The sequence below is a fragment of the Corythoichthys intestinalis genome, chromosome 1, assembly GCF_030265065.1.
Source record: "Corythoichthys intestinalis isolate RoL2023-P3 chromosome 1, ASM3026506v1, whole genome shotgun sequence".
Lineage (NCBI taxonomy): Eukaryota > Metazoa > Chordata > Actinopteri > Syngnathiformes > Syngnathidae > Corythoichthys > Corythoichthys intestinalis.
This window is the reverse complement of record NC_080395.1, coordinates 46,792,082-46,803,180: the sequence shown is the minus strand read 5'-3', so window position 1 is coordinate 46,803,180 and position 11,099 is coordinate 46,792,082. Positions and strand designations below refer to the sequence as shown.

Sequence of the window (11,099 nt, the reverse complement as noted above, 5' to 3'; positions counted from 1 at the left end):
ACATAAGTACTGTGTTTGTTTATTATTACAATAAATCAACAAGATGGCATTAACATTAACATTCTGTTCAAGCGATCCATGGATAGAAAGACTTGTGGTTCTTAAAAGATAAATGTTAGTACAAGTTATAGAAATTTTATATTAAAACCCCTCTTAATGTTTTCGTATTAATAACATTTGTAAAATTTTCAATCAAAAAATTAAACTAGTAGCTCGCCATTGTTGATGTCAATAATTACACAATGCTCATGGTGTTGAAACCCATAAAATCAGTCGCACCCAAGCGCCAGCAGAGGGCGACAAAACACCAAAAAACACAAGTAACAAGTGGACATGACACTGTGCTGTCATTTTAATCTGTTTGAGCGAGGCATGTGCGTTAATTGCGTCAAATATTTTAACGTGATTAATTTAAAAAATTAATTACCGCCCGTTAACGCGATAATTTTGACAGCCCTAAATTAATTTAAAAAATAATAATAAAGCAAATGTGACACACAGAATGGCTTGCTAAAATTTTCTTAAATATATTGTTCCACGTGAAGGACATCAGCCAAGGTCGGCCCTCCACATTTTTACCAAACCAAATCTGGCCCCCTTTGCAAAAAGTTTGGACACCCCTGCTATAGGGAATGGGACGTACTACGTCATTGTTTGGACGCGCCTCCATGCTGATAATATGCTTTACTTCCGGTCCGCCAAACTCAACGAGAGGGGGATGAACTCAACAGGGATTGTAACGTGTGGCAGTGCTAAGCTAATTCCTTCGGTGTATTAGAAAGAAATTATGGGTGTGTATTGTTGTGTTACCGGGTGCAACAGCTTCTCCTACGACAAAAAAAAAAGGGCGAGGAAAACTGGACTCACTTTTCACCGTTTTCCTGCATGGAGGACCAAATATCAGATCACGAAGGTACGACGGATGGCTGGATTGCAGCGGTTCGTCGGAAAAGCATTTCTCTTGATCATATTTCTGCTGGAATGAGAGTGTGTTCCTGTCATCTCTACTCTTGTAAGTTGAACGATTTATCCACTTTTGGTTTCAATACGTTTTTGTTTTTTTACACCGTTGTGTAAATCTGCCTCGGTAGCAATGCTCGCCTACTACGACTCACGTACCTGTTGTGTTCCTAGGTCAACCTGCTGACAACACATCCCTATTGGTCACCATCTCTCTTCTTGGATCATTTGACAAAGAAAATTTGTTCAATGGAGTGGTTCCATTTGTCCTGTGTCAGACTCAAACAAGCCCCTGCAGCAGACGCCATCTGGGTCTGCCCTTCTTGTCGATAAACTGCAGGCTTTTAACCTGCGAAAATGCAAGAACTTTAATGCACATATTTATTCTGCCTGGCTATTTAACTAAGGCCAGTGAAGTGTTTTTTTTTTAACCACTTTGACAAAGACACGTTTTATTGTAATGTTGAATTTATATATTCTATTATTATTTTTAATTTATAATCTTGTTTGCACTAATGTAGACTTTAGACTGCCAATTCATATAGTGTTGGAAAAGTTGCAATACCTAAAATAGAAATGCAAGAACTGTAAAGTACATATTTATACACCTTTATTTACCTAAGGCCACTGGATGTTTTTTAACTGCTTTGAAAAATATAGGTTTTGTTGTGATCTTGTATTTATATAGTATATAGCTTTTTATAATGTATAATGTATTATGTATTATAATATTTGCTGCCCCCTGCCAGAGTGTGGGCCATTTTGTACTAAAAGGATTTCAAACTGTCAGTTCAAATACTGTGTTGGAGACTAGTACTTGCAATACTTAAAATGGAAATGCAAGAACTTTAAAGCACATATTTATTCTGTTTGGCAATTTACCCAAGGCCAGTAAATAGTGTTTTAAACTGCTTTGACAAAGACACGTTTATTGTAATCTTGTATTTGTGTATTACTTATAATTTATTATATAATATTTGCTGCCCCCGTCAGAGGGTGGGCCTTGTTTGCACTAATTTAAAGATTTTAAACTGTCAATTCAAATATCGTATTGGAGAAATTGCATTACTTGAAACAAATCTCTTGCAACTTATCAGTCCCAGTTCTTGTCTACAACACTGTCCAAAAATTGTCAATGCATATTCCAAATAGAATAACAAAATTAAGTTAAGGTATTCATATTTTATTGACTTTTCACAACAACACTTGGGCTCGTGTTTGTAAGAGCACAGCAAACAGAAGTTTCAGCGTGCACTCTTCGCCTTTCCAACCTCTCATAACGCTCCGATGTGGTGCACTTGACCTCAGAATAACCCAAGAAGAGATATGGTGACCAATCGGGATGTGTTGTCAGCATTTCATATGCAGGTTTTCCTAGGAACACAACAGGTAGGTGAGGAGGAGTAGTAGCATTGCTACCGAGGCAGATTTACACAATGGTAAAAAAAAACGTATTGAAACCAAAACGGATAAATCGTTCAATTTACAAGAGTAGAGATGACGGGAACACACTCTCATTCCAGCAGAAAAATGATCAAGAGAAATGCTTTTCCGACGAACCGCTGCGCCCCAGCCATCCGTCGTGCCTTCATGATGATATTTGGTCCTCCATGCAGGAAAACGGTGAAAAGTGAGTCCAGTTTTCCTCCCCCTTTTTTTTTTTGTCGTAGGAGAAGCTGTTGCACCCGGTAACACAACAATACACACCCATAATTTCTTTCTAATACACCGAAGGAATTAGTTTAGCACTACCACACGTTACAATCCCCGTTGAGTTTGGCGGACCGGAAGTAAAGCATATTATCAGCATGGAGGCGCGTCCAAACAATGACGTAGTACGTCCCATTCCCTATTATAGTTAATGGAGCGTATGCTTTGAAATGTTCAACCGATTTTCAAACGGCTTGGTTTTTCATAAACTTCAGAGATTCAGTAAATTAACTGTCGACTTTAAGAAAATATACTACACATTTCTTTCAACTCCCACTGTAAATAACGTTAACCCTTTCACTCACTGAACACCAACATTTCGCATCTTGTTCGATATATGCGATCTCTTTGAAATCGCCCTTGCTGAACAATGCTGTACTTTTTCTTTATATTTTAGTCAATTTTAATGCATTCCATTATTATTTTGTTTTCCAAGATATCACAAGTTATTTCAGAAAATATTACACAAAGTAGGTCTACCCACCTCAAACTTACCAACATCATGAACATTGTTGCTACAAAGCATATTTTATATCGTAAGAGGTGGGTAGTAAGGCGTTACATTTACTCCACTATGTTTACTTGAGTAACTTCTTGAGAAAAATTCTTAGAGTAGTTTAACCACAAAATACTTTTTACTTTTACCTGAGTAGATTTGTGAAGATGAAACACTACTCTTACTCTGTTACTTATGGTTACACGAGAGTCGTTACATTTTTCTCTTTATTTTACGTATTGATTTTATTTTTACCATAAATTTCACTGCCAGTTTCACCAATGAGATGGCACAACAATAAACACATGACAAGGTAACAATGTTTTTTTTCCCCCACTAGAGGGCACTCATGCTCTTTGGACAGCTAATGGGTCATAGTGTTCTGGTCTGAATGTGATGATATTTGTTTCTTTCTTTTTGGCGTAATACGGTCATGTAAAAGGCTCAGCAACTCGGCAGGGATCCCCAACCACCGGGCCGGGGACCGGTACCAGTCCGTGGCGCATTTGCTACTGGGCCGCAGAGAAATAATAAATAATTTGTTAACGACCGCAATCTGGTCTGTGCCTTTTAACTAACCGCAGTGGAGATTTGCGTACGTCGCCCTCTAGTAGTTGGCCGCCATTACTGTGGTGTTTGCACACCTATGGTCATTCAGTGTAAACAGTAAAGTTATCTGCTGTTAGCTGTGTGCGGCGACGTCTTGAGCCAGAAGAGGAGCCTACAACCAAGTCCATTCTGCATAATATGTGGCTAAAAGCCGGCAAACGAGGCAATAAAAGTGAATGCACTGAGAGCATGATACCTCTTTGGGAACATAATTGCTAAAGCCAAGGATATTTACCGTCGTTTTAGGAGACGCCGCTGGTTACGAAAAAAAATAAATAAATAGTTGATTCAGTGCATAGCATATGGTGAGTTACATTTTCCCTGCACTTGATGTTCGTTTTTGGCCCCGTCGTGTTATTTTACAGTATATTTACTGTAATATTCTGCCACACATTGCCAGTCCGTGAAAAAAAAGGCCCATACCACTGGGCTATTGTACAGTATAATAATAACAGTTCACATGGATGAAGTTGTGCTGAGAAAAATATATATATACCTTAAAAAAAACAGACATTGTAAGCAGTTACAATGTTAATATTCAAGTAATATTATTTAGAAGTAATGCTACTCGAGTAAAATTTTTGGCTCCTCTACCCACATTTGATCGTGAGACACTGCAACATTATGCAGTTTCATCATCACTACACACAAAAAAAACCCCTTAATTATTCAAAATGCATTGCACATAAAAGCTGAATAAATGATTATTTCATAAATATTTAAAAAGAAACCATAATTAAAGCTTTGAACCACACATACGGGTAAATTCTATCGTGTACTCCAGGATGAAGCCCGCGCGACATCAGTACTGCATCACAAACGCTTTAAAATGTGTTATATAGTATTGTTTGATATGATACATAAACTGCTGGTCAAAATGGTAAACTTGGAGCCTAAATTGAACAAATTATGTCAGTTATTTCAAGTTCTATACTTTTATGTTAGATAAGACGATACATCAAACTGTGAATAGGTGAGTTTTTCTGTAAATAATAAGGGGCAGGTTTTTAAAAAAGTGCAAGTAGCACATACTGTTACAGTGGAAAATTACAATAAATTAATCATTAATGTATATTACCTAGGGTTAGGTTACCTAGGTCTTGTAAATGGTTATTTGGCGAAAAATCCTCTATAATGTATTTCAAACAAAGAAGAATACAATTAACAAATCAAAACTAATGTAATGTTTCTATCTTTATTTACAGCATAGTTGATGTACAAAATCATAAAAATATACACACACACACGCGCAAATTGTCTAGTACAGGTGAGTTGCTCACTTCTATTTTACAAGACTTTTCATTTACCGCATTTGTTACTCAGAAACATGTCATCCAGTACATGCCCTCAATTGTCAGCTGTCTTTGGTTGTTGGTGCACAATAAAACAATAAAATAACGAGCAATGGATGTCGTTTAATGGAGTAGGCGAGGTGCCCTAGTTTCATCTTTTTGGAATTTACCGTAGTTTTTTTAAAAGTGATTTTTCCAAATGGCAACCTCTAAAATAAGAGTTGCCATACTATACTTAGACAAACACATCATTGCTACCATACATTTCACTAAACTTTTTACATCATATACAAAACATTCATCGGGATAATTGCTTTTGTGGATCCACTACTTTCTTCGTAGTGCTTTAGTTCCCAAGAACAACATTTGTGCTATCATTGTTTCTCTCATTGTGTATCATTTGTAAAAGTAGCCTATGTTAAAACTACATACACACTCTATATACAATATCACTGAGTTTCAGTATATGATGAGTTTGCTACTCACCAGCAAAAAGTCTCCTAGTGTTATAATGAGAAGTTGGAGCGATATTCAATGCGATGAATACAGATAAGATGAACATACTGAGACGTATACATCTAAATGAGGTTATACAGTTAATGTAGTTGCTCTGTTTTTTAATACCAACATAAAGTGGGAGAAGTGATCCTGATGCTCAAGTGAGTCCTTTCATTGCTCCTCACGTTTGCCCGCGTCAGGTTTTTTTTTTTTCTTTTTTTGGGATCAGCTTCATTACTAAGCATATAACTAAGAGAAAACACTGAATCAGTCTGCTGGAACTATTCATCAGCTTACGGACGGAGGAATCTTAGGACTTTGGAACGCAGGAAGCGGATGAAAGATTTGGGGAACATTTCTCGGGATTCTTGGGCCGTGTAGTTGAAGAAGTTTTGGGGGTGAGCCAGAACATCGAACAAGGCCTTCATGAGCTTCTTGTCCTGCAGAAAATTGGGGAAACACATACAATAAGATGCAAAGTAACTGGAATTTAAAAAAAAAAAAAAGCTCTCAAGGAAACCTTATATTTTTTAAGTCATCACATGTTCTTAAGGTTACAGGCCAAGGTAATATTTCAGCTTGGTGGGAGAACAAGAGGCTAGTTCATCTTGAATTTGTGGTGGGCCTCAGGGGAAGCTGGCGGTCCGGTGCTGCTCCAAACCCAAACATATTTGTTCTTGTGGCTTGTACGCCCGGACAGCTACCATTTGCATGAATGTCTTCATCCTCATGAGAACCAACAGCTCAACAATTGTAAAAGCCATACAAAAACATGACTTTATAGTTGTTTTTGGCGCTAACCCATAAATGTAAAAACTTACATAACTAACAAAACATAACGATTTATACGCAGATGCTACTTGTAGTTCCACCCTTTAGCCAAGAGAGGACAGTGCACACTTGTACAAACAAAACACAAAATGACATGCAATGAAAATAATCACCTAAAGAGTACTGTACTGGTCCTTCTAAAAAATTTAGCATATTGTGATAAAGTTCATTATTTTCTGTAATGTACTGATAAACATTAGACTTTAATATATTTTAGATTCATTACACACAACTGAAGTAGTTCAAGCCTTTTATTGTTTTAAAATTGATGATTTTGGCGGGGGGAAAAAAAAGTCTAGAAAACCCAAAAATCCGTATCCCAAAAAATTAGCATATCATGAAAAGGTAAACTAAAGAAGCTACTAACCTAATCATCTCAGTCAACAAATTACCTCAAAACCCCTGTGAAAGATTCCTGAGGCTTTTAAAAACTCCCAGCCTGTTTCATAACTCGAAAGCGCAATCACGGGTAAGACTGTCGACCTGACTGCTGTCCAGAAGGCCATCATTGACACCCTCAAGCAAGAGGCTAAGACACAGAAAGAAATTTCTGAGCGAATAGGCTGTTCCCAGAGTGCTGTATCAAGGCACCTCAGTGGGAAGTCTGTGGAAAGGAAAAAGTGTGGCAGGAAACGCTGCACAACCAGAAGAGGTGAACGCACCCTGAGATAGATTGTGGAGAAGGGCCGATTCCAGACCTTGGGGGACCTGCAGAAACAGTGCACTGAGTCTGGAGTAGAAACATCCAGAGCCACCGTGCACAGGCGTGTGCTGGAAATGGGCTACGGGTGCCCCATTCCCCAGGTCAAGCCACTTTTGAACCTGAAACAGCGGCAGAAGCGCCTGACCTGGGCTACAGAGAAGCAGCACCGGACTGTTGCTCAGTGGTCAAAAGTACTTTTTTCAGATGAAAGCAAAATTTGCATGTCATTCGGAAATCCAGGTGCCAGAGTTTGGAGGAAGACTGGACAGAAGGAAATGCCAAAATGCCTGAAGTCAGTTGTCAAGTACCCACAGTCAGTGATGGTCTGGGGTGCCATGTCAGCTGCTGGTGTTGGTCTACTGTGTTTTATCAAGGGCAGGGTCAATGCAGCTAGCTATCAGCAGATTGTGTCGCACTTCATGCTTTCATCTGCTGAAAAGCTTTATGGAGATGAAGATTTCATTTTTCAGCACGACCTGACACCTGCTCACAGTGCAAAAACCACTGGTAAATGGTTTACTGACTATGGCATTACTGTGCTCAAATGGCCTGCCAACTCTGAGTTGGCAGGCCATTGAGCTGAACCCCATAGAGAATCTGTGGGATATTGTGAATAGGAAGTTGAGAGACACCAGACCCAACACTGTGGATGAGGTTAAGGCCGCTATCGAAGAATCCTGGGCCTCCATAACACCAGTGCCACAGGCTGATTGCCTCCATGCCATGCCGCATTGAAGCAGTCATTTCTGCAAAAGGATTCCCGACCAAGTATTGAGTGCATAGCTGATATAATTAATTGAAGGTTGACTTTTTTATTAGTAAAAAACACTTTTTTGTATTGGTTGGATGAAATGTGATAATTTTTTTAGATAGGGATTTTTGTTTTTTCTGGACTTTTTTTTGCCAAAATCATCAATATTAAAACAATAAAAGGCTTGAACTACCCCAGTTGTGTGTAATGAATCTAAAATATATGAAAATGTAATGTTTATCAGTACATTACAGAAAATAATGAACTTTATCACAAAATGCTATTTTTTTAGAAGGACTAGTATATTTTTGTAACATGTGCATTTTCAAACATGATCCTGAGTCAATCAGATGCAGTGTATATTAAATGTAAGGGTCATTCCAGAATTGAAGGACATTGTACGTCCCACTAATATTCCTCTTACAAAATGCAAAAACTTGCCGTTTCTGAGTAGATTTACCTGTCATGAGACCGAATCTTACAAAATAAATAAGATAAAAGATGCTTGAAAATATTTGCCTTAATAGCATATCTCACTTTACCTCATTTAACCATGTTCTACATATGATCAGATACATTTATTTATGGTGGAAAACAAAGACAAGGCTGAAAAATTAGTTTCTGCTCTTGCACCCCTCTTTAAAAAAAACTGCTGTATTTTAAGCCAAAAGAACTGTTGTGTTTGATTGAATAATATGTCAATATGCTGCCATAGCAGTTTCATGGCACATTAAGCCCCCGAATTATTTTTAATCCGTCCATTTTACCCGGCAGACCCCCGTTTACAGACACAGCACAACCACTTTTGTTTCAACCCAGCCATAAAAAGAAGGTACGTAGTTATATTTATTATTCGAAATGTCTATTTTTAGCTTGGAATCCTTGATGTCTAGTATTTCGTTTAAAAAAAAAAACTATTTGAAAAATTATTCACTCGCATGTTTCAAACTTTGAAACAAATTACCGTACGTCAAAATGGAAAAAAAATAGTGTCTGTTAAATAGGTCACAAATATTTACCTCATAATCATTGCTTAATTGTATTTTTTTTTTTTTGTTACCGTCTCATTTCCCCCGATATTTTAGATGATAAATAATCGTTCCAAAGAAAGAAAAATTGAAAAAAAACAAAAAAAACATTGAAAAATTCAAATGTTTGAAAACAAAAATCTCCACCACTCCTTCATGTGTGCGATTTCTGCATTGCGACCCTTTTAATATTATCGTGTTTCACCCATAAAATCCCCAAAAAGTCCGGCTGTGGCCATTCACAGCTGTGTCATAACACTCGGTGAGACATGCTGCATGGAGTTTTTGGATCGAAAAAAGGTAAGTACGCAATAATGTCTCGTTAAAAACCATAGTGTCTTTAATAATGCTCTCTAATGCTTTCACCTCGAGTTAGGGTTTAGGTGTTAAAAATTTTCCTTTTTTTTTTTAAATGCCCTCCTGTTCAAAATTTTTCTTCCCCCGGAAAATTGAGATTTTAAGCTTTCCAATGATGTATCACACATGCATATCGGACAATTTTGAAATTTGACCAAATTGGGGGTCTCAGAGCTGAACTTCAAGTCACCTGAGTGTTTCCCGCCTTATCTATTTACATAAGAAAGTTTGCCCTCTTGATCAGCAGAAACACTAGAACAGATTTGTAAACCGTGACCAGCAACCCTGTTATTGCTATTATGCTCAATATTTTAAATATATAAAAAATCATGTCATAAAAATTTGACCATTGATCTGTAAGCTGCACTAATTAAGCCTTGAGTCGACAATCAGAAAAGTGAGCGTTTCTATCAGAATAATTTTAAACTCCAAACATCGTCCAGTTCTGGAATAACCCTTAAATAAAATAAATTAATAAAAACAACCACTTCATGAAAATGTTCATGTGTTGCACTTGAAAGTTAAATACAACTGTACAGTAGTTGAATGATTGTGTTGTACTCATCAAATGTTATGTGTAAAAAAAAAAAAAAAAAAAAAGACATACTGTACATATATAATATATATACCTTGAGAATCTCTTGATGATTCTCCGACGCATATAACCTTCCATCCCTTACGATGTCCTCTATCAATTCTTGGTAGTCCTCTAAAATAAAAGTCCATCAATAAAGTCATAACATCTTAATGTAATGAGAAAAATTTGCATGTAGACTTAACGGAACAATTTTTCTTCTCTTACCGTCATATGTAACATACGGGACCTGGAAGCCTTTCCCGCTGTTCCCTTCGTTGGATCGGAATTGAATCCAGAGTCTCTTGGAGCGAGAGGTGAAGGCGATGGGACGCTCGTATGTCTGACACGTTTCGTAGGTGGTCACAGAGTTTAACAGAGCTGCAGATTCAACCATATAAAACAACATTAAACCTAACCCCAAAAAATACAACTTGCTTTTGAAAATGTTTCCTCATGAGACCAGGTTAGATTTACCGCTTTTCCTCATGACTAAGTAGTCTCCACACTCGTCCTCAATAGGAAGAAATATTTCCGGCACCACGATAAGAATCCTGCGTTTGGGCGGCGGGTTGATGGTCCACGTGCACTCCACGTTGGCCGGATAATTCCCGGGATAGTTGGGCGACTCGATATAGCCGGTATAGTCTCCCAGCTCGCCCCCGCACTGTCTGTCTGTGCAACGAAACTGTTTAGTCAACTGTTTTGAATACTTCAAACCATCGAAATGCTTTATTTGCTTACTTTTGCACTGCATAATGCTAGTGGAACCATCAAAATCGGTGGAGGTGTTTCCGGGGCAGGCGGTGCAGTAGTTCTGGCCGAACTCCACCTGGAATGTGCCGGTGGGGCAGCGGATGCAGCGGTGTGTTGTTGTGTTGTAATAATGGCCTGGAGAACATTGAACTAAAGAAACACAACGCAAATGTTAGTCCAGCAAGAGAACGATCATGTTTAAGTGCAGTTGACTGCGATGGATGTCCAATTCATTTGAACTGGGAGTAGCTGACAGCCACTCATGGTTCAAATAGATTGGCCATTCATCGGCATCAACGTCAGTCAATGAGTTCAAATTCATCCACCTACATGGACATCACATGTAGGCCACAGTTGTATACTAAATGATAATATTGTGGCCTATGTGACCTAAAATGTGATGTCCGCATATGTGGATGCCAGGTCTTGAGGAGGTCCAATTGTTTTAAATTGTTTCCTCCGACATCCCAAAAACATGCGGCTGATAGAATACTCTAAATCAGGGGTCCCCAACCACTGGGCCGCAGAGTGGTA

The 11,099-nt window shown here is 38.1% G+C and overlaps 1 protein-coding gene across 4 annotated transcripts in view; it reads right to left on the bottom strand.

Annotated features, from left to right (window-relative positions):
• Positions 1–4,951: 4,951 nt before the first annotated feature.
• The window catches only part of scube2 (signal peptide, CUB domain, EGF-like 2), a 54,764-nt gene continuing 48,616 nt past the window's right edge, over positions 4,952–11,099 (bottom strand). For all 4 annotated transcript variants that reach the window (XM_057847480.1, XM_057847494.1, XM_057847490.1 and 1 more), the window contains 5 exons: positions 10,554–10,715; positions 10,287–10,484; positions 10,038–10,190; positions 9,865–9,944; positions 4,952–6,005 (listed from right to left, as the gene is read on the bottom strand). In XM_057847480.1, the coding sequence (XP_057703463.1) occupies positions 5,859–6,005; positions 9,865–9,944; positions 10,038–10,190; positions 10,287–10,484; positions 10,554–10,715 (740 nt within the window). In that variant the 3' untranslated portion in view covers positions 4,952–5,858. The remainder of the gene's footprint in view (positions 6,006–9,864; positions 9,945–10,037; positions 10,191–10,286; positions 10,485–10,553; positions 10,716–11,099) is intronic.